Here is a 23,930-nt window from a genome sequence, read left to right as displayed (position 1 = left end):
TCAGATCAGCTCTATTCCCATTTCCTTTCTTATTTACATACCTCACAAATGTACTCTGGGCATAGTCCAGAACAGAAAATAAAGGACACAATTTAAAAAACAAACTGCAAAGTGGTATTTATTTACATTAAAATGTGAAATACCTGTATACACACAAATCTAAGAGGCACAATCTGTTATGCACAATAACTAGGATCTTCAGAACATGTTATACACAACAGTATCTGCTGATACATAAGTGGTTCCAGTGAAAACACAGTAAATACCAAAACATTCCTGACACAAAATAAATTATTCATTCACATATTCTAATCATACAAGACAGTTAATATTTTAAAAGTTATGTACTTCAAAAAACACTAGCAAGATGTACAACCAAAATGTATTGTTTATGAAAAATGTCTTCAGATTATTATGCATAAATGATCCCTTTCAGAATGCATTTTTACCTTTTAAATAAATAAACTACACTGATTTCAAGACTATTTATATATAGCCCCCTAATATGATTGAAGACATTACTTAATTTTTTAAAGGTATAACTATACTAGAGAATAGTTATGCTTTTCTAATATGCTAAACTAATGTCCCCCAATTCCAACACTGCCTATTTTTCAGAAACAATCAAATTATTTAAATTCCAATTTTAGAGTATGAGATTAGCTGCCGTGTTTTGCAAATTGTTTCCTCTAAGGACTGTTAACAGATTGTCCTGAACTATCTCATAGACTGGAGAAATTCAAGCTTTAAAGAAAAAATCTTAAAATGCTTTAGGTTAAAGCTGGTTACTATCTATGGAGATTTTGATAAATTGAACACTTTTAAAGACCTTTGCAAAAAGATATTTTTCAATTTTAAAATCTAGTAAAGATTTTTATAAAGTCCAAAAGAACACTTGGATAGCTTCATAACGCAGTGAAGGATTCCTCTTTGGCATTTCTCCATTTAGTTCTAAAATAAAACATGTCAACATTTTATATTTTTCTATTTACCTACTACAGGCATTTTCTGTACACAAAAGTATTTGATTGAAATTGTTTTAACAGCAATTTCATTGCTAAGAAACTTTTTTTTTTTTAGGATCTGCAAAAAACACTCAGATTTTTACTATGAGAAGCAGAAATGTTTTGATGTTGCTGAAATGAGTTTGCTTATTTCTCTTTTTCAGTGGTTGGAAATTCAACATCCTTTCAAATTCAGCAATGGACAAAGCAGACATATTTTATATTAGCAAAACTGCTGACCAGAGTTTAATTTTTGAATATCGATAGGAAGTAGCCTCTATTAAGGAAAAAGAAAATCTTCAAATAATAGGGGCATCACATAAATAAAACTACTATATTTTCCTTCTTGGTTCCTGCATCTTTTCTAAAAGGAAACAAACCAAAACTACTACAAATACGGATTTGTGGACATTTTTTTCAGTCTTCCACATTAGATTTCCACATTATCTCCAGTATTCACAAACTTTTTGCTCTCATCACACACTAACCTTAAGGCTAAAAACAGTCCAAGTCTGATTATTTTTAAATGATGGTAGGAAACAATAACAAGGTTTTTACAAATGAGTACAATTTTCCTCATTCAAAACTAAATATGGGGAAAAATCTCAGTAAAACTGAATCAAATGCAAGCTAAATTCTCCAGGGCTTACTAAAAATAAACAATGAAACGAAAACAAAAACATAAAATAAATACTGTACCTAATTACTGCTGTTTATCAATGTCTACAAAGGTCTTAAATAACAAAAAACATTTATAGTAATGATGGCTTTATTGTGACATTAACACATTTTTAAAATGTAATTAATAATTCTCTATTGTTTTCAAACCATGCAGAATCATGGAAATCCAAGCAGAGAATGACACATAGCAGATGAAGGAACTAAAATATAAATTGGTAATGAAACATTTGAATAAATCTGTAGCTATTTTAGAAAGAAAATAAATTGATCCAATAAATATATTTTGAAAATCTGGAGAATGCAGGTTATAGGAATAGGACACAAAATGGGATACTGAGTTTGTGAAAGTAATTTTGTTATATATGGTAGTTATTGAATATTATATATGCAGCTTATATTAATAACACTGCTATCTCCCAGCCACTTTAAGTACCTGACATCAACACTGTCCTTCAAGTATAGTTCAAATTTAAGAGTTACATGTGATAACCAAGTAAATAAATTACCAGTTCCTGCTAATACAATTTAGTAAGAACTGGGAATCCTATAATTGGCACTAGGCAATGTTTATAGAAGATAGTTTTAAGTGCACATGGATATCTACTTCCAGAATCCAGAAAATACAGTCACCTATGCTCCTGTAAGAGTTTTACCTCAATTCTTTCACTTTAGAAGTATTTGTTGAAATGGGATCTCTCCAAAATCAAGGATCAATCTGGCCACATTCAATTCTAAAACAAAATGTTCTGTAAAATTTCATATATATAAATGTTACCTTTTAGGTAAATGTGTGAGATATTTTAGAGACTTGATTTAGTGGACAGAGGTGGTCTGATAAATAGGAAGAGATCATCAGACAAGATCTCAAATGACCATCCCTCCATAATTCAGTTGAAGTTGGTCTTTTGTAAATGCTTATTGGGAATTTCTAATGCACTGACTTGGAGAGGCCAAGAGCCTCCATCAATCCCTGCTTGGATAGCCACCCCTGTCACCACTGCCAAGTCAGGGTCTACAGACGTGTTGGGATCCTTTCCAAAGAACTCTTGAATGACTTGGCGGATTCGAGGAATTCTAGTTGAGCCCCCAACCAAAACCACCTCATCAATCTCAGTTTTTTCCAGGTGGCCTTCTTCTAACACTTGCTGAATGGGTACTAGTATTTTCTGGAAAAGATCGTCATTAAGGGTGTCAAAGAGCTTCCGTGATACTTCTGTTTCAAATAAAACCTGACTTTCTCCAATTTTCTTCTCAGGAAGGCTAGCTCCAAACATGCTGTTCACATGGGGGCTGTCTGCTGGGGAAAGTTCGTCCTTTGGCGGTTCAGTGTCACTACTCTGAGGTTCCTTCCCGTCCTTTTCCTCCACCGTTAGTAATACCGACATCTGGGCAGTCTGATGAAGAGTCAGGTTTAATTTGACCATTTCTACAGCTTGTCTTAATCTGTGGATTTCCTCTTTCCTGGAGGGTAGGAAGCCATATGTTTGATAGATCTGTTTATATAAGTACTGAAGCAATCTTTGATTGAAGTCTTGTCCTCCAAGTTTATTGTTTCCTAAGTTAAAAATGAAAAAGTTTATGTTATAGTTATGAATATATGTGTATGTGTGTACATATATATGTGTGTCTGTGCAGTATGTATGTATAAATGATATTCTGGGAATAATAAGTCCTTATTTAATGTATTAAGATTTTATTCATACAAAGACTGATTAAAAATAACTGGATTAAAATGATTTTAATTCAAACGTGTACTATTAAAACACAGTGCACATCCGGGTTTAAATGATGTAATAGGAAGTATCTCAGTGATATCAAACACTTTTGCAGAAAGTAAGAAATTGAGAACACTGACCAGCTTTTAAGTAGCAATTTAAAAACACTAAATGTCATTATTTTCAACAGAAGGAAGTCCTTCTTTTAATTAAAAAGTACCAGTAAGCATTTTCTCTTTTTTAAAAAATCCTTTTGTTTAAATGATTAAGAGCTGAAAAGTAGAAAAAATAATTTAATTATGAAAAGAGTAATGCAATATAAATGCCCACCACTGAACTTGGTCCTAAATGGAGTCCAGTTAGGCCACCTGTAACTTAAGCTCCACAGGCTTAACTCCTAAAACTAAATTAACCTTAAAAAAACATATAGAATGCAAAATACTATTATTAGATTTCCTAAAGATATCTATTTTGTGAAACAGATTATTAAATGAAATAAACTGATCGTCCTTCATTTTAAAATAATTTCTTTCCTTCTGTTCCCTTTACCATGGAGGTGAAAACTACTGGCTCAGTTAGCTACAAATGGCAGTATATTTATTTGACTTACAGGATGTCCAGTTATTTTTTGAGACTTAACTTTTTGCTATAAATACAATAAGTGGTGGCATAAGATTACATGTACAGAAGATTACCAAAATGAACGCAAAGAATACGGAAAATTTTTTAAATGAACACTTTACACATTAGATATGTTAACGTGCCTCAATCTCTTTAATGCTCCCTCTATTTTTCTTACCAGACATCGCTCGGGTTAAAAACATTCCTCCTTGTTTATTCAGCAGTGACACATCTAGAGTTCCTCCGCCCAAATCTATCACCAAGACGTGAAAGACATCAGCTTTGTGGAGACCATAGGCCATAGCTGCTGCTGTGGGTTCATTTATTACTCTTAAGATCTTCAGTCCTAAAAAATTGGTTGGAGGGAAGAACAATCATGAGAGGACACTATTAAGAAACTTCTTCTCACTTAATCTTACAACACGTTAGTATCTTCTCTGATGTGAACTCCACTGAGTACACAGTCACAGACCCAATAAAAATAATGACATGGGGCAAGAGGGAAGGGATGTGGGAACAGATGTATATGTATGATTGATTCACTGTTATAAAGCAGAAACTAGTAATAAAAAAAATAATGACATGGGAAGGATAAATATACGTTCTTCTAAATGGGTGTCATTAAAATTATCCTAAAAGAAGATTATAATATAAAGAAAGAAAGGCCCAGATTCAATGGAATACATCATTCTATTCTTTATTAACACTTAATTTTTAAAAATCTCTCAGCCTCTTCTAGTTTTCCTATTTTACTTGGGAATATATGAGCAAATAAACTTTAGTCATTATGCACTGTAACGAATTGCTATAGAAATGAGGTAAGCTTAGTGTGCTCTTCTTTTAAAAATGACTTTTTGATAAAAAGAACACATGAATAAACAGAGGAAAAATGATAAGATAATGAAAAATCCAGATGATAGGCTCCAATAACTACAATGACACTTTTAAAAAGTACTTAAAATGCAAGACACTTGAATGCAAATCTGAAATATACAGCAAAATCTGACTTCAAGGTAAAGTTAAACAGTAAATGTGCAAGCAAAAGATCAGATTTCCTTGAGCAAAACTCCTGCTTTAAACTAACTGCCACACATAATGAGCGGCCATGAAAGTAGTATGGCTTTATGTATCACAAGCCATAGAAACTAGTCAAACTCTGAAGAATTTATTCAAAGACCGTAATACCCTTCCCCTGAGCTCTCTGACTTCATCACTCACTCTGCTCTGGCCACACTGGCCAACTTCCTATCTTCTTATGTGCCAGCAAATTCTCATTTTACGGCTGCTACACTGGCACTCTCTCTCCTACAACACAGTTCCTCCATATATCTGCTTAGCTCACTACCTTGCTTCCTTCAAATCTGCTTAAATGTCACTTTCTCAATGAGGTCTACCTGACCACTCCCTTTGAAACCTGCAAATCCCCCTATTCTCTGATCACCCACCCTCTCCCCTTATCCTGTCTTTTTTTCTACAGCACGTTACTTTCTGACATACATTGTACCAAGGCTCTCAACCAGAGGTCATTTTGTTCCTCTGGGGACAGCTGGCATTGTCTGGAGACATAAAATTATCATTACTTGGTGGGGAGAGTGCCACTACCTTCTAGTGTGTACAGGCCAGGGGTGCTGCAAAATACCCTATAATACACAGGACCATTCCCCACAGCAAAGAATAATCCAGCCCCAAATGTTAATAATGCTAAGTAAGAAACGCTGTAATATACTTATCTTCAATGCTGATTTTCTGTTCCCTCCAATAGAATATAAGCTCCATGAGAAAACGGATTTATCTGTTTTGTTTACCTAGGCACTTAATACTTGCTGAATGGTGTTGAACGAATTTTCTCCCACCTCAGATTTTTAAAAAACATTATATTATATTCATCTTAACATTAAAAGAATTTTAGAAGAAAAAATTCCTCATTGCTAACATGTGTCCATGTTCTTTCTCATATGCCTCATAGGCTGCTGTCATAATACACACATTTTACATTGTACCATGGAGCTTTCTAAATTGTTTGTAAACCTATATAAAAATCCATCTGATTTATCAACCATATAGTTTGTCTAGGTGCCTAGTTAGGTGGTTTGCAAAATGATACACATTACTACAGATTTTCAGCCTAACAAAATTTTGAGCAAAATGTACTCAGGCAAGTGATATTACCTGCAAGGTTAGCAGCTTGAATTGTTGAATTTCTCTGTTTTAGATCAAATTCTGCTGGTACAGAAATAACAGCATTGGCAACTGGCATTCCAAGATATTCCTCTGCCATTTCCTTTAATTTCAACAACAGTCTAGAGCCAACATATTCTGGGGAAACGGTGATGGTCTCATTACTTGTCACAGAAAACTCAACCATTCCATTTTTGTTTAAAACCTGTGAATAAGATTTGCAAAGATAAAAAAATATATATATAAAACTGTGTGTGTATATATCTACATATACGTACATACACATACGCTAACACACATACATATGGAATGTATTCAATCAAAACTTACCTTTAAAGGGTCATAAAATTCATTTGTTATCTAGCAAGTGCATTTACTAAGATTAGAGGTTATTAAAAGTCATACTTTAAAAGCTGTAAAATGAATCCACTTCACAGTTCTCAATAAGCGTAGAAAAATAAAATTCATTACTAAGCATATAATTGAAACATAGAAGATTCTCAATATATATCTGAAAGAAAAAGATGAATGATGAAATAGAAGGAATAACAGTGGCTAACTCATGTTTGTGACTCAAGATCTTCTTTTTTAAAAAATTAATTTATTTCCAAAAGTAATAGATAATTGAAAGAATGTTCTGGTACATATTAACAAGAATAATTTTAGTACTTCGTTATGTTCTTATCTAAGAATCAAATATCACATTCTTGTTTCCATGGAAACATGTATTAGCATCTTTTTCCTGCTAATGTAGTTGTACATTTGTACATTTAAAAAATTGGACTAATTCTAAAACATACTAGTTTCACCAATAGTTTGTATTAACATCAATAGTAAAAGAAAATTAGTCTGTTCTAAGAAATTATAAGAAGTTTACCCCAATCATTCAAGACTATATAATTAGTTTTCAATTAAGAAAATCTGACCTTCCAAAAAGTATTTTACCTGTCTGGGGAAAACAAAAACAAGCTATGAACACTTCAAATAAGGTCCTTAAAATAAGACCCAAATATACCAGTACCTTCAGAGTGATCATGAAACAGAAACAACAAAAATATCAGATCACTTAGAAACTTAAAACAAACAAACAAAAAACCTTTAAAATAACCCTTGGATCAATAAGTAATGTACCCAAAGCTGTAATTTAGAGGAAACTGTATAGCTTTATATGATTTTATCATTACATAAGAAAAATTACAAATTAGTAAAGGGTCTTAAGAAAGAAGCTAAAAGAGTGCAAAGAAGTAAACCTAAGAAATGCCTGGAGAGATTGCTTTGTTGCTCCTTTGAAAATGAATAAAAATTTGAGAATTTTTATGATGAAGTAATCAATAAGCAGCACTGATGCCACTATTTTAAAATCTATTTACTTAGAATCTCACTTCATAATTAACCAAAAGGGGGGGGGGGAAGAAAACCCTACATGGAATAAACATTTAAATGTTTAAAGAAAAAAAAAACCCAGCAAAACCTAAACCTACAAATACTTATATAAAAGCATTAGAAAAAAAATACAAGTGGATAGGATGGGAAAGACCACTGTAAGCATGGTAAGAGTCCAAAAACATTTTACAAAAATTATTAAGAGATGATTTTACCACATAAAAATTTAAGTCTTGACAGTTCAAAAATAAAATTATACGTCATTTTTTTAAAAAAAAGAAAAAATACTGAAAACACATCACAAAGGTATTTTATAGTCATTAAGGGAAAGATAAACACCCCAAAAGAAAACATGACAAAGGGTAAGAAGTGGATCACTAAAGAAAATTAAAATGCCAATAAACACATTTTTTAAAAGTCTGATCTCAACAGAAATCACAGGAATGCAAATTAATACAAGATACCATTTTTTTATTTATCTATTGGCAAAGGCTGAAAAACAAAACTAGTGAAGATATAGGCAGTCTAAAAAATAGATAAGGGCACATAAACTTTTCGGTGCACAATTTGGCAATACAGATCAAAACACTTAAAAACATGCAATCATTTGGCCTATCAATTCCAGTTCTTGAATTCAAATTTAGGAAATTATGAGAGAAGTGTAAAAACATACATATACAAGGATATTCACTGAAGCTCCAATAATAGTGGAAAACCAGGGAAAAAATAAAACTTACACTGACAGAGACTGGACAATTAATTGGCGGAACAGTCGTTTCACACAACCATGAAAGATAATGATGTGAGCCCACTGACTAACTGTCCATGATATACTGATGAGTTTCAAATAAGTCATTACACAGCATGCCTAGTATGATCTCTTTTTATGTATATAAATATGTATACACACAAACACAGGAAGAATATCTGTTTATCCATCCACCCATCTATAGGTACATGGGGCGTCATTAGCCTCCGGCTACAATGAAAGAGCTGTGCAGACATTCTGAGGACAGCAGAGTGAGGAGATGGTAATGTCCTAAGTCCTCAGTAATACTGCGGGACCACTGAATTAGCTAACCCTGGAGCTGCTGTGGGATTGCTTGTTATATGAGATAATATAACTTCCAGGCAAACTGAGTCTGTTGAAATAGAATGTTTTGTGACTTGAAGCCAAAACATTAATTGAAACAGTATGTTGAACTAAAGTTAAAATAGATTTTGGCTTCACTTACCTTAAATGGGTATCTGCCAATTTCAGCTTCTAGCTCTTCTGGGGTAAAAATCTTGCCTATGAATCTTTTCGCGTCATATATTGTGTTCTGAGGATTTGAGTCGGCCAGCTCTAAGCTTTCATACCCCACATAAACATCGCTGTCAGTAAAGGACACCATGCTGGGTAGGCTGACGTGCCCATTTTCATCTGGAATGACCTTTACTTTTCCTGTTCCAGGAAAAAACACCCCAACTGAACAGTAGGTAGTGCCAAGGTCAATTCCAATCACCTTAGGAGTAGGCAGTGGTAAATACTGTTGCGCGAAATAGCCAGCCAACAGGAGAGTCAGAACAGCTGATCCTGAAATACAGGCAAATTACAAGTTGCGTCTTATCAAACTAGTACAATGTGCAAAATTACGACAGTAAAATCCCTTTACTATCACGCTTCCATACTAGACTAAAAATACTCTCCAAATATTTTCTTTTATAGTACTCACGATAACGTTTCTCAAACATCAAGTTTTTCATAATGCAAACTGACTATAATATAATTAAAATGAAGTAACAACAAAAACAAACAAACAAAAAAACCCCTGTATGTTTGTGTGCTTCACTTATGGGTGAGTAAAGGAATAAAAAATAAAAACATTTCGATAATAATTGTGCTAATGCTGACAGGAGAAGTCATTCATCTGGAGCAAAAGCTAGAATATAATCCAATTCTTGATCAAATGATATTTAGATTTTATAGTTTTATAATTAGCTTTAGATATCATTATTAAAAAGAAACTAGCATTAAAATTTCCACAGCAAAAGCTCTGTTATTGTAAGGGTGAAACTCTTTATCCCCCCTCTCTTTTTTCCTTTCAAAAGTATGAAATGGATACACTGGATTAAAATAATTTTGGAAATTGCTTAGATATTTTTAAACGGTCCCTTCATAACAGAACATAGTTAACTTTTTCAGTATTAAATACGAATTAAGGACATCTTGCAGAGGTGATATTTCGGAGAATTAAAAGTGTGTAACCCTGATGATAACATAAATGGAAGCTCTTTGAAGTCAGGTTTCAGTCACGCTGTATCCCCTGCACCAATGGTTCCTAGCCAGTAGAAGACTGTTCAATAAATATTCATTGCTGAAAAAGCCAAATACAAACAAACGCCACGCAGACTGTAAACATAAGTGATGGAGAAAGAAGTCAATTCGTATTTACAGCTAATCTGTCATTTTGTTTCGGGAGGCTGTGCTATACACCTGTGTTCATCCATGTTACATACAACTCAAAACACCAATTTGTAGGAGTCGGCTTTATTAATTATTAAGTCATCCTCATCAACACGTAATGAAATGACATCAGGTGTCAATTCCACCTTCCTCTTGCCCGTACGTACACATTTTCGGAAGCATTTCATCACCTTCTCCTCCGGAGAGGGTAATTCCTACCCGGATTGGTGGAAAGAACACTGGACTATATACATCAAAGAGGTATCTGGCTCCCTCAAAATCCAGCATCCCATGAGTCTACAGCTCGGGATGCTGCGGCTGCTCCTCCCCCTTCCTCCACAAAGGGGTCTAGGGGTCTAGGAGATGCACATTCTGGCAGCCTCTCAAAGGCCCCAATTCAACCAACGATTCAAAAATCGACGCTGCGTAGGAAAGAACCCTTCCCGAGGCCCAACGTCCCTGGGATGTATGCAGAGGCCGCCGCCGGCCTTACCCGGGCCTACTGCGGCCCGGGCCTTCCTAGAGGCGACCCCCAGCCCGGCGTCACGAACAGCCCCAAACCGCCTCTAAGTCACCTTTCTGGCGCCCTACCCGCTGCGCCAGCGGGATCCAGCAGATGCAACAACGACCCCAACACCCCGGCCTCCCTCAACCGCTCCGGTGCCCGCAACAGCGCAAAGGACCCTCCTGGTCACCGACCTAAGATCGTCATCTCTCCGGCCATCACAGTCCCGCCGAAGAGGCTTAGGATGACTGTACCAGACGTGAGGCACCGCCCCCACGCCGCCCGGCAGCCCCGCGCTCCTCTGGGAAATGTAGTCCTGTTGCTCTGACGCGGCCCGAGAAGCTACCTCTCGGACCAGAGAAAGGACTTCATTTACCGTGAGGCCGCGGGCATGAGGGCCCCCATTCAACCTCTGCCAGGGGCGCCCGAGCCGCCCTCCTACGCAACGGACTACAGAGCCAATTAGGCTGGAGTGGAGGAGCGCTAACAAGAGCGACTGGAGTTTCTAAGCAAACCTGTAGCACCTGAAGCCAACTTGAGGTAAAAACAGTCTTTTTAACACTGCCCCGCCGCTTTGCCTTCTGGGAAGTGTAGTTCCGGCCTGTCCCCATTCGCCTGAGGGACAGTGAGCACCATTAAGTTATTGCGTTTTGGGGTGATGTCCCTAACCAGGCCCAGGTTCCAGCGTTTGTTATTTCGTTCTTTCTACCTTTTAAAGCGTGCTCGTTTGCCTGAGATCTGGATTCCAGATGGGGGGGGGGTGTCCCAAACATTCCTCCCCCCCCGCCCCTCCCTCCAGCATCCCTAGAAGAGCCCCTGCCACAGTGCGGGCATAGAGGGAGGCAGGGGCTGGCGACCCTGGAAGTTGGATACGATCCTCACTCCTGTGGTTTCGTTTTGGAAGAAATGAATTCGAGGAATCCTCAGTCAATGCGATTTATCCAAAGAAGCAGGGACACATTTTCCTCTATTGCTAACACTGAAGAGGGCCGTTGAAAAGAAAAACGTAAATGAAATACCTTAGCTTTCTCTTGAATTAAGTTATAAGTGGCAGGAATTGTTTTCATGCACAAATCCCTTAACATGCAATGGCCATTTAGGACACTTGTGAACTGTTTTTCTGGTTCTAGTCTTAAATAGACCCGAGTTTTCTCGCTTCTTGGTCACTAGTGTACTTTATGTGTGCTCTCCACTTTCGTGTATATTTTAAATGTTTCATAATGTAAAGAATAAAAAGCGTGTGTGCCTATAGTGAGTATTGTTCACTACCATTTCTTTACGAAGAATGCATAATTCAAACACTCAGTTCCTGAATATTACTGGGTATAATGATCACGTTAACATTTATTGAGCACAGTGTTAGCCACTAGTAACAACCAGAAGGAGAGACAGAAGACAAACACATAAATGCAATTTATTATGGTGTGTAACATAATTGCAGTATGGCCATAGGGCAGAAACAGGATTGAATAAAGGCTGTATAATTTTATCTTGAAGAGAAGACTTAGTGGAAGATAATACGTCTAAGCAGTACTTTGAAGAGTAAAAGGGAGCCACGAGATGGGTTGATGGGATAATAAGAAGCAGTTGGCTGGAGGTGTTCCAGGAAGAGGGAACTGAATGACCAAGGAGTGTGGAAGCAGAAGGCAATCTCATAGAAGGCTGCTGGATCATAAAGCGTGAGGTGGAAGTTTCAGAGATAGAACTAGAGGTGTAAACCATATCAGGAGGATTAGTCATTTGTGGCAGGCACTGGTCATTGCCATTCTCCTTGCCACCCACCCCTTCCTCCTTGCTAATAGGGACAAAAATTGCTGGTAAGACTATCCCAGTTATTTCTCAGCGGTATAGTAATGTTATTAAGAACAGAAAACACCAGAGTTGGGAAATAAGGGTGAGGGCAGGGATATGGAAAGAAATGTGGATACACTGATTTCTTCATTTTTCCTAGCAGGGAGTTAATAGGTAAATAGGTATTATGTAAAATGGCGAATTTAAGAAATAGAAACATAAGTAGAGCATTTAAGTTTATGAAGGCAACTTCCTGAAGGACCAAAAACTGATAAAACTTATAGAAAAAGGAATAGGTTATTCAGAATAAGTGAGATAAAATTAAAATGTACCTTTTTTCAGTTTTTCATGGAGGAGTGTCAGTATATATAATTTAAAGTTAAACTTTTAAAATCTATATAGCAAACTATATCAACAAAGGAAGCAGTAAAACCAAAAAATATATCAGATGACAGATTTAAGATCAATTTTTATTATATTTATACATATAAATGGGCTAGACTAAAAACTGGCACATTGTCAGATTTTCTTTTTTTTTAAATGCAGTTGTAGCTATTTATGAGAGACTTTTTGATTAGATAACTAAATGAAGTTCATCGCTTGAAAATATCCTAGAGGGCAAGGTGGACCTACCCCTTAGTTACAGAGAGAAAAATAAAAGGCCAAGAGAAGTCAAGAAAATGATGCTCTCAATTAGCATTCATTCTCTTAATAAATTGAACCTCACCTTCAATTTAGTGATTAGAGGTAGGTAATCTTTAAAAATAGTAGGCAGAGTGAAAATTGTCTAATTATATATCCCAGTAATTCACATTATTATTTCAGAAATGTGCTCCATTAGGAAGCTCATTGCCAAATAATTAAAATCTTACAACATATCAATGTAATTCAGAGGACAAATTGCCCTTGTTGTTGTTTAAGAAAAATTCATTCAATGGAACGTTGATCCAGTTCTCTGCACATTCATTAAAAGAGTAAGTATATTGAAATTACAACTTACTGTGCATTACATTGTTAGACTGTATGAAACACTATAATATTTGAACATAAAAAATTACTCCTTTGTTAAAATTATGCCATAACAGGACAAATCTCAGTTAATGAGCCAGAGTATGTGTACTTTTTTTTCTTTTACTAGAGTGTTATGGTTTCATATATTTCTATCTTCTGGGGGCTGAACATTTATTACATGAAGATTTTTCATGTAACGGTATAGGTAAGTAATAAATTTGGTTTGTAACTAAAAAGCTGATGCCAGTGTTGTTTTTTCAAAGAATCTATTACACTTCAGAATCTTTGATAAATGTATTTCCTATTTAGTTTGATTATTTTGGATATTGCCTATATGTTTCAAATGAATTTAAATGGAAATATATATTACATATGTCCCCAATAAGTAACATATTGTCTTTTAAAAATATATTTCTGATCAAAGCAAAACATAATAAAAACTTAAAGGCATAAGAAGGCATTAATACTTCTTACATGATCAACAATATATATCCCAAACAATAAACCAGACAAAACTTAGAATTATTACTAGTAAAACTGAGAATGAAATAAGTATACCCGTTTACAACTATTACAGAGCATTGCTCTGGAGTTAACAGCCAGTGCAAGAGAATAAAATAGAAGTATAAATTTGGAGAAAGAATAAAGAAGAAAATGTATGATTCTTTTCTAATTATATAATTATTGTCTTAATTCAGACAACTGTAACAAAATGCCACAGACTGGGTAGCTCATAAACAACAGAAATTTACTTCTCACAGTTCTGGAGACTGTGAAGTCCAAGATCAAGGCACTGGCAGATTTGATGTCCGGGAAGAACCTGCTTTCTGGTTCCTAGACCTCTGTCTTGTCTTTGTGTCTTCACAGAGTGGAAGGGACAAGGGAACTCTCTGGAGTCTCTTTGATAAGGGTACTAACCCCATTCAGGAGCGTTCCACCCTCAAGATCCAGTCACCTCCTAAGGTCCCACCTCATAATACCATCACATTGGGGATTAAGTTTTAATATATGCATGGTAGGGGCACAAACACAAACATTCAGTCTATAGCAATTATATACATGGAAAAATCAGCACACCAAAAATATCTGAGAAACAATAAGAATTGAATAAGGGGCTCCTTTAATAATATTGTGCACAAATAATTTTCCTATATGCGAACAATAACCAGTTAGAAAAATATGGCAGGAAAGATCCTGTTTAATGTAGAAACAAAAAGGTAAAACCCATAGAATTAAATTTAAAAATAAAAGGAGAAACTTTCAAACTCCCCTAAGACTAGAACAATATATTTAAGTAAATGAAAGATAAAACCTTCTTGGTTAGGAAAACTCAATAAATTTATTATAGAAAATTTTAAACATATGTAAAATAAATTAATTACATGTACTTTATCCAGATTCAATAATTATCAACTAGTGACTAATCATGTTTCGTATCTATTTCCACCCATTCCCCATTCCATATTAGTTTGAAACTAGTAGGAAATAGATATATTTTTTATCTTTAAATATTTCAATAAGTATATTTAAAAATTAATTATTTCCAAATACACACACAATTGTCAAACCCAAATATTAAAAATAATTCTCTACTATTAAGAATCTAGTTAGTACTCAGATTTCCAATTGCTTCATAAATATTATATCGTTTTCCAGTTTGGTCCATTGACTTAGAATTCAAATAAAGTCTACAACTTGCAGTTTAAAAAATATTGTCCTCCAAGGTTTTGTATAGTCTGAATTTTGCTGATTGCATCTCTATGGTATAAACATGTTTGTTCCTTTTGTGTATCTAGTAAAGATTGTTAGTTGGATATGGAGGTTTGATCTAATTTAGGATCTTTTTTGTTTTGTTCTTGCAAGACTATTTTGTCTTTGGTCATGTGTTTTTCTATTGGAAGGCAAATAATACTTGGTTGCCTCCCTTTTAGTTGATGATTAATGCCCAAGCTCATTAATTTATTAAGCATTGCAAAACAATGATATTCTGTTTGTCCTTCTTTGTTAGGTGTAATATATTTATAAGCAAGAACTTCTCTCATTTACTATTTGATTACCTAGTGGCATAGTTTATGTAAAAAGGCAAGATTAACCCCTGATTTGTTCTCTTTACTTTCTACTTTTAAAAATAATCAGTTAGCTTACTTGCATCCTCCAATGGTGACCAGTTAATTTGTTGTTATAGTTATTGTTGTTGTGTGGTGGTATATGTTCCAATCTATTTTAATTATTAGCCTTTTAATACTTAGACTTTCTTAACTTTGGCCAGTGGCAGCCTCTTCAAAATTCACTGTTGAGTGCTTTTACCACAACCCTAGTAGGCTTTACTTATTTCCTTGCTACTTGCTCTGAAAAGATGCCTCAGGATCCCCTTATTCTTTTTTTTTGCCTCATATTCATTATTAGCCATACCTCCAAGGATCCCTGCACCTTTTGCTTGGGTTTGGTATTTAGAGACCATAATTTGTGAGATAGGGAGTTACTATTTTAAAGATGCCAGTTCTCCTTATATTTTTAATTTCAATGAAATATCAAATACAATGCCAGAAGGATATTTCATAACTTGACAAAATGACAATAAAACTCATTTGGAATATTTAGGAATAAGACTTAATGAGAAAGCCCTTTCACATGTTAAAATAAATGACAAAGCTACAAAAATCAAAACAACTTTATACTATAGAGGAAATAGAAATTAGACCAAAGAAGAAAGTGGCATTTCCTTTAAAATGAGGAGAAAGGGAGAGATGGGTTATCCAATAAGTTTTATTAGAAAAATTGGTTATGTCGTTAACCATAGAGATATTTTACTTTAACATCAAAATAAATTCCAGGTGGATGAAAGATTTAATTCAAAAAGTATAGGTGGTTTTATTCATTAACTTGGGATTTGAAGAGGTATTTCAAATTAAAACTTAAAACCCAGAAATTGTAAAGCAAAACTATACAAAAAAAGAGAAATTTCATTATATAGAATTTTAAATTATTCATATATAAATATATATGAAGTCAAATGACAAACTGAGGAAATATTAACCATACATGAGATACAAGAGAGATTAACTTCCTTACTTAACAGAGAGCTCCTCTAAATATAAATATTTACAACCGAATTAAAATATAACAAAAGTTATTAATAACCAATTAATAGAAAGAAAATAAAAATGCAAGTGCAGAGTCCGCACCAGAGAATCAGTGTCTCCTTAAATTTTGCACTCTGGTTCTGGCCCTGTGACAAAGTAGACTCCGAAGCAAGAAGGATTATTAGATGTAAAAAGGAATATTTCATGATAATAAAGGATAATAGCAATCTTAAATTTGCATATGCCTAAAAAAAAGCTTTGAAATATATAAAGCTAAAATTGACATAGCTTTAAAAACACATACAGGAAAAACAGTAAAACCCAGAACCATAGATGGACATTTTAGCATACCACTCTCAGTAACAGAACATGACTTTATCATCATATGACATTTCTCTGCATGTCTCAGTGTATCTTTAGATGGCCATTTTCTTATAAGGACATCAGTAATATTGGATTGAGAAACCACTCTGCTCCATTGTGACCTCATTTTACCTAATTACATGTGCAACAATCCTAACTTTCAAATAAGGTCACACTCTGAGGTACTGAAGGTTAGGACTTCAGCATATCTTTTTTTGGGAGGGGGACACAATTCAACTTATAACAGACAGCAAAAAGTCATGTTACTCTTTTGATTTACATTTATTTAAATGTGATTAGAGTTTCTTTCCATTTACCACTCCTATCCTTGAACTATTGCTATGTCATATTTTGTACATAGAGTATGTTATTAACCCCACAAGGCATACTTATTACTTATTATTACTTTTAAATCATAAATATGCATTTGATTTAACTTTAACTTTTATAGTGTTCCTTTCTTTCATCTTTGACTATTTTCTTTCAACTTGAAAATATTCCTTTCATGTTTCTTATAGTGCTGGTTCACTGGTAACACATTCTTTCAGGTTTTTTAAGGAGGGGCTGAAAACATCTTTAATTCACCTTCATTTTTGAAGAATATTTTCATTGGATATAGGATTTGGCAGTTTTAATTTTTTCTTTCAATGCTTTAAAGATGTCATTCCATTACTTTTGTCTTTTATTATTTATTTAGGAAAGTCAGTCATAAATCTCATTCTTACTTTTTGAAGGTGATGTGTCTTTTTTTCTCTGCCTGATTAAAAATATTCTTTTTCTCTATAATTTGAGCATTTTAACTGTGTTTTTCCATATACAGTTTCTTTATATTTATCCTTCTTGGGGTTGGCAGAGATTCTTGGATCTCTGGTTGATGCCTGCCATCAGGTTTGGAAAAATTATCATCCATATCTTTTCAAATATTGTCTCCATCCCTTTCTCTTCTTCTGAGATTCCAATTACACATATATTCATGTCCTGCATTATTTATTGTCCTATAGTCTAATATTCAGTTCTGTTTTTTCCAAGTTGTTTCTCTGTGTACTTCCGTTTGAATATTCTATTTTTATGCTCACTAATAATGTCTTTATTGTGTCAGTCTGCTATTTACTGTGTCTAGTCTGCTGTTAAACACATTCCATGAGTCCTTAAACTCATATATGTATTTTTTTCAGTTTTAGAATGTCTCATTTAATTTTTATGTTAATTCTAATTGTATACTGAAAATCTTTTATTCTTTCCATTATTTACTTTATTTACAATTATTCTTGTTATTTATTTTAAAGCTCTCATCTTTTTATTCCAATGACATGATGGAGGGTGGAGAATCTCCTTATATCATCTTGTTTCTTTTTCTTTTTCTTTTCAGTTACATTCTCCTGCTTCTTCAGATATCTCATATCTATTTTAGCATGCCAAAAACCATAGAGAGAGAGGTTGATCTTATTTTCCCTCAGTCAGTATTTGCTCTTCTCTGTTATGCAAATAGACTGAGGGCAAATTACTTCCGTTCAATTGGAAATTTAGCGTGATGGGTGCTGAATTGTAGGTTAAGATAAATTTAGTACTTCTCTGGTTTCATATATTTCAAGTAGAGACATTTCTTTTGTTTTCACAGGCCCCTCCCTGTAGAAGGGCTTTGTCTCCTAAGCATTGCAAGAAAGCAAGAGTTTTTTGCACCACCCCAACACTCATATTCCATTCCCAGTGACTACCCAAAGCTCTGCTAGTTTCTCTTTCTCCTAGTAGAGTTCCTCTACTTAAGTCTTAACTAGATCTTCAAATCACAGATTTGAAAAATGCTCCTAATGAAGCTAATCGCTGCTGATCTCATCTTGCCTAAGAAGAGATATTCCATCTCTGGAAATAGTTTGTCCATTCCTCTTTGCTTCCTCACTGCTCTGGTGTCTTTATAAATTTGACTTATTGATGCGTGCATTTTTTCCCTGTTTGTTAACATGGGTGGGGGGAGTTATAGCTTGCACCTATATTCTGCATTCTACTCAGTGGTTTAAATAGATATTTTAGCTTTTTTGTTAAGTCTAATTGATTAGTCATGGCTGGTATGAATACTGTGATGAAAAGGATTTTGACCTCACATTCAGACTCTTGGGGAATGAGAGCCATAATTAATTAACAATTTCTACCATGGGTTTGGATATGGGGGTATGGCACATATGCTAGTCCTATGTCTAACTGCACTATTTATTACTGTATGCTACAAACTTTGGTAGGTGGTGGATGTGCCCAAGACAAAGAAAGATAAAGACGGAAAGAGGCATGTACATTATAGACTATGAATGGAGCCTCCATGGGAGAAGGGGCTTTGTTGTCTTGTTCTCCATTGTATTCCCAGTTTCTGAAACAGTGAGTGCTAAATACATTGGGCCTGCTTAAAATATATTAACTGAATGAATAAGTAAGAGAAGTAAATATGGAGTGGATATAATTGGTTGTAGGTGAGACCCTTTCCTGAATTTTGCGGACCCAGCTGCTTGCAGACTATGATCATGTCTGGCTCATCTTAGTATTTCCACACCATGCCATACATGGTGATTAGATGCTTTTGAATGAGTGATTGAATGTGTATTGGAGCAGGTCATCATATATATTTTTAGAGTTGCTAAAATAATTGGATTTATCCATTCATTACATGAACTTTTACTGATTGTCTATCTGTTGTCAAATTCTACATAAACCGAGGACAATTTTTACTTAAAGTAATAACAATATGAAAATTTATACAAACAATAAGGTAATATCTTAAAATTTTTTTCACTAAATGCTACATAAACAGTGTATTCAACAACCTGTTAAAATAATTTTAATCTTTTATCTTGTTTAATGAGCATTAGTGTCTTCTGCCACAAAGCTAGTCATTCAAAGATTATACTACCTTGAACTTGAAGATCAAAACAAATGACTCTACTCATGAGAGATAAATCACTTCTTTCTGAAAAGCCATTTATTAATGATGAATTTATATATAAATATGTATTATTTAAGTTCTCTTTAAGTTATAACAGTCTATGATTTGCTAAACAATTTATTTAAATGATGAATACAAAATAATATTTATCATTTATTTAATTCTATAGTAACTGCTTTATATGTATTATAAGCTGTATTTCTAAAAATGGATTTTGGGATAGGTTAATAATTTTTTACAGACAGGAAACTAAGATTTAGAGAGTTAGCTAAGGCAGAGTTTGAAACCAGGTCTGTCTTATTAAAAGCAAACAAACTATCTTCTTGTCTTAGTCAGCTTGGGCTGCCATTACAGAATAGACTGGGTGGCTTAAACAACAGAAATTTATTTTCCCATAGTGGTTCTGGAGACTGTAATATCCGTGATCAAGATGCCAGCCAATTCAGTTCCTGATGAGAGTTCTCTTACTGGCTTGCAGATGGTTGCCTTCTCACTGTCTCCTCACATGGTTGAGAGGGAGAAAGGGAGGGAGAGAGAGAGAGAGAGAGAGAGAGAGAGAGAGAAAGATCTCTTTCTCTTCCCTTTAAGACCACAGTCCTTTCAGATTAGGGGCCCATCCTTCTAACCTCATTTAATCTTACTTCCTAAGTACCCTATCTCTAGATACAGTCACATTGGGGGTTAGGGCTTCAACATATGATTTTAGTGGAACACGTTCAATCCATGGCAGTTCTTCAACACTATAATAGGCAATTTTGTAATTAGTACTATCTATAATTTTTAAATAAGGATGAAATGATTTAATATCTTGAGTTTTTTTCAGTTATTTTAGTCATCTTCTGGGTGTAATTTGCTTTGTGACCTACAATTAATAACTCCATGAATAACTCTCTGGCACATAGTAATATTTGTTGAATTAATGAATGAATTCTATCTCCTAAGAACAAGTTTATGGTCATACAGATTTGTGTTCTTGTATGATTTTCAATTTTTTCTCTCCAAAGTGTAAGTTATACATTATTTTTAATGCAAATGACACTCTTTAATTATTCTTCCTAGTAGCTCTAGAATTCAGAGAATGGTTATAAACCTAAACTATCTTTGGTTTCCTAAATTTAATTATGCCTTATGATATGGCACTTCAACAGTCTAATCCTCTTTGCCACCTTCATTGTTCCTCAGCCCATCAAAAGACTATGTAGCCACAGCAAGATCATTATATTTTAGATATGGTTTTGGAGCACATGGATAAAACTGTCCCAATGGTTAAAAATTATTTTATATAGCTGGAACATTCCGTGGGGAGTTAATATGTATTCTAGAATATGGCAGTGTGTATCAATTTTCAGGTGGTTTTCTCTTTTTCAATAAAGAAAACCTTAAGAAACATGGTCTTTTTCAAAGTATTTATTTGTTTTCCATAACAAAAAGTTTTGGCCTTAAATTTTTATCTGACATAAAGAAGAAGTTCAAGAGAAGTGCAAAATAAAATAGCTTTCTAGCCTTAACTACATACAGGCTGAAGGTAGAGGAGAGAAGTAGAGGGATGTAAAATGTTCAGAATCTCTAGGTCCTATTCAAATGGTCTGACTTAAATATTTTAACAACAACCTATCTGAGATTTTAGTGATAAGTGTTGAAAGGTTTGGCTAATTTTTACCAGATTGTCTGTACTAAGTATATCAAGATACTCTTTTGGTTGAGATTGGGATGAAATCTATAAACTTGAAACAGAATAGCATATGTTGCCTGGTAGAACAGGAATAACCCTGGGCCAGCTATTTGAAGAGAGTTCCAGGGCCAGCTCTGTGACACTGATTATATCTCTTCAACAGAGATGGCCTTGGAGATTCTTTTTTTTTTTCTAAAATGTTGTAACTAATTTCTCTCCCTCCCTTTTCCCACCTTTCTTCCCTCCCTTCTTTCCTTCCTTCCCTCCTTCCTTCCTTCCTTCCATAAATATTTATTTTACACCTACCATTTCTTACAGTAAGGAACCAGAATGAAAGAATTTCTGAGCTCATGGAGCTTATAACTTAGTTGGAGAAGCCCAGATATTTAACAACTACTTGCTAAAATAGTCATACAATTTTAAGTGTGATAACTGCTTCAGAGAAAGATTTACCTTAATGGAGAGGGGACTTTTTGGATAATATTTTATGTCTTTATTTCCCAACAGTTATTTCCATGTAGTTTTTTTTTTTTTTTTTTTTTTTTTCTGGTGCGCGGGCCTCTCACTGCTATGGCCTCTCCCGTTGGGGAGCACAGGCTCCAGACGCGCAGCCTCAGTGGCCATGGCTCACGGGCCCAGCCGTTCCGCGGCATGTGGGATCCTCCCGGACCAGGGCACGAACCCGTGTCCCCTGCATCGGCAGGCGGACTCTCAACCACTGCGCCACCAGGGAAGCCCTATTTCCATGTATTAAAGGGAAGCATTCAGCGTTTTTGTTTTTTTTTGGTAATGAAATAGAGATTTAATTGCTAATGGGCCAAAATTTCTATAAAGAAGATAATACTGATAATGCAGTCTACTTAGGACTCTTTTAGACTAACTTTAGGACTCTTTTAAATATATTTTTAAACAAAATAAGCTGTACTTTCCTAAAATTTTTCTTTTGCAGTATTCTAGGAAATAGGTTTAAACTTATTTCAGTGCCATTTCAAATGTTGGCAATGAGTTGTTTTATTCATGAAGATGATGAGCTCAGAGGATTAGGTGAAATATACTGTTGCTCTAGATTTCTCATTTTTTATATGAAATTTTTTTCTGTAAATTTTAGGCCAGATGAAAACATTTTCTTTATATAGCTTGTTGTAAAAAATTTAAACAATGCAGTAGTATGTAAAATTAGAAAACTTTTCCCCTTTGAAAAATCCAACTTCCCCATATGGTGTGTTTTCTTGAATTTTTCTGCAGACATACATAACTACATTTTTTTAAACAGAACTGAGCTCATATGATATATATTATTATTTTGCATATTTTCCTTAATAATATATAGTAAATATCTTTCCACATTGTCATGCAAAATTCTGTTCCAATCTAATAGCTATGTAATTCTCCACTACACTGATGTACTGTAATTTATTTAAGCAATCAGATATGTACTAGGGTACTATTGGACACTTGTGTTAATATCTAGCTTTTTGCTCTTATAATTCTGCACTGAAATCTTTCTGCATCTGTCTTTCCTTCTTCTTTAATTATTTCTGCGTATCAGTTATTAGGAGTTAAAAACTTTAATTTTGAATAGGTATTTTGATAAGTATTGCTAATTTGTCCTCCAAAAATCTGTACCAATTTATACCCCTGTATATAAATGTGTATGTGTAGCTGCCTCTCCCTTCCTTCTGGCCAGTGCTGCATATTATCAATATTTGCTAATCTCATAAGATTTGCTAATCTCATTACAGTAACTGTAATCTTACAGTTACTTTATTTTTGCATTTATATGTTTATTAGTGATGTTAAAAAAATCTTTGTTAATGTTTATAGTTCATTTATATTTTATTTTGTTCATATCCTTCATTCATTAGTTGGTCATTTTTATTTATTATTTTGTGGATACTTCTTATTAATATTCATATTAAAATTCTCGTTTATATGCTGTAGTAGTTTTTCCCAGTATGTTGTTTGTTTTTTATTCTGTTTATGCCATCTTTTGTCATGTTGAAGTTTTAAATTTTTATATAGTCAAGTGTTTTCTTTTATGGCTTCTAAGGTTGGTGTCATTCATTGAAAGAACTTCCCAAATTAAGATTTGAATAATGTTCCCACATTTTATTCTTATATATTTTTGTTTTATATTCAAATCTTAAAGTTAACAGAAATTTATTATAACATATGTTGTGAGATTGATTTCCAATTCTATTCCTAAATATACAGGCAATTGTTTAAATAATAGTTACCAAATAGGCTATTCTGTTCCTCACTGGTTTGAAATGATTCATTTATAATGTTCAAAACTTCCATATGCTCATGGGTCTTTGCTTGACTATTGTGTTACATTAATCCAATTATTGGTGTCAGTAACATACTGTTTAAATCACTGAAACTTTATCATAAATATTTGTATCTGATTGGATAACTGTATATTTATTACTCACTTTTGACAATTTCTTGCCTCTTTTCATTGACTTACTTTTCCACATGGATTGAAGAATCAACTTAGTTCTTTTTTCTCTAAAAAATTCTATTAGGATTTTGATTAAAACTTTAA

The 23,930-nt window shown here is 34.1% G+C and overlaps 1 protein-coding gene and 1 long non-coding RNA gene across 3 annotated transcripts in view; one reads left to right on the top strand and one right to left on the bottom strand.

Annotated features, from left to right (window-relative positions):
- Positions 1-91: 91 nt before the first annotated feature.
- Positions 92-10,822, bottom strand: HSPA13 (heat shock protein family A (Hsp70) member 13). Of its 2 annotated transcripts, XM_081235861.1 has the most exons (6): positions 10,728-10,746; positions 9,778-9,939; positions 8,818-9,158; positions 6,191-6,404; positions 4,200-4,367; positions 92-3,240 (listed from the first exon to the last, which is right to left on the bottom strand). In XM_081235861.1, the coding sequence occupies exons 2-6, from the start codon at positions 9,842-9,844 to the stop codon at positions 2,573-2,575; spliced, it is 1,458 nt and encodes a 485-aa protein (XP_081091987.1). In that variant the 5' UTR covers positions 9,845-9,939; positions 10,728-10,746; the 3' UTR covers positions 92-2,572. The 2 variants fall into 2 exon arrangements, with proteins under 2 accessions (XP_081091987.1, XP_081091988.1); XM_081235862.1 differs by lacking the exon at positions 9,778-9,939 and having other exon boundaries at positions 10,728-10,822.
- Positions 10,823-10,940: 118 nt separating this feature from the next.
- Positions 10,941-23,930, top strand: part of LOC308618270 — a 75,094-nt gene continuing 62,104 nt past the window's right edge. Inside the window, exon 1 of the long non-coding RNA XR_014015984.1 lies at positions 10,941-11,073. This is a non-coding gene — a long non-coding RNA (uncharacterized lncRNA). The remainder of the gene's footprint in view (positions 11,074-23,930) is intronic.

Source organism: Mesoplodon bidens (genome assembly GCF_964165515.1).
Source record: "Mesoplodon bidens genome assembly, chromosome: 5".
Taxonomy (NCBI): domain Eukaryota; kingdom Metazoa; phylum Chordata; class Mammalia; order Artiodactyla; family Ziphiidae; genus Mesoplodon; species Mesoplodon bidens.
The sequence above is the reverse complement of the archived record's forward strand: the minus strand, read 5'-3'. Positions and strand labels throughout refer to the sequence as shown.

Coding starts and splice junctions, on each gene's coding strand:
- HSPA13 (XM_081235861.1), bottom strand. CDS start 9,844: ATGTTATCATCAGGGTTACACACTTTTAATTCTCCGAAATATCACCTC. Junction 9,159..9,777: donor CTGCAAGATGTCCTTAATTC/GTATTTAATACT, acceptor CCTGTATTTCAG/GATCAGCTGTTCTGACTCTC. Junction 6,405..8,817: donor TTGGCAGATACCCATTTAAG/GTAAGTGAAGCC, acceptor TCTTATTCACAG/GTTTTAAACAAAAATGGAAT.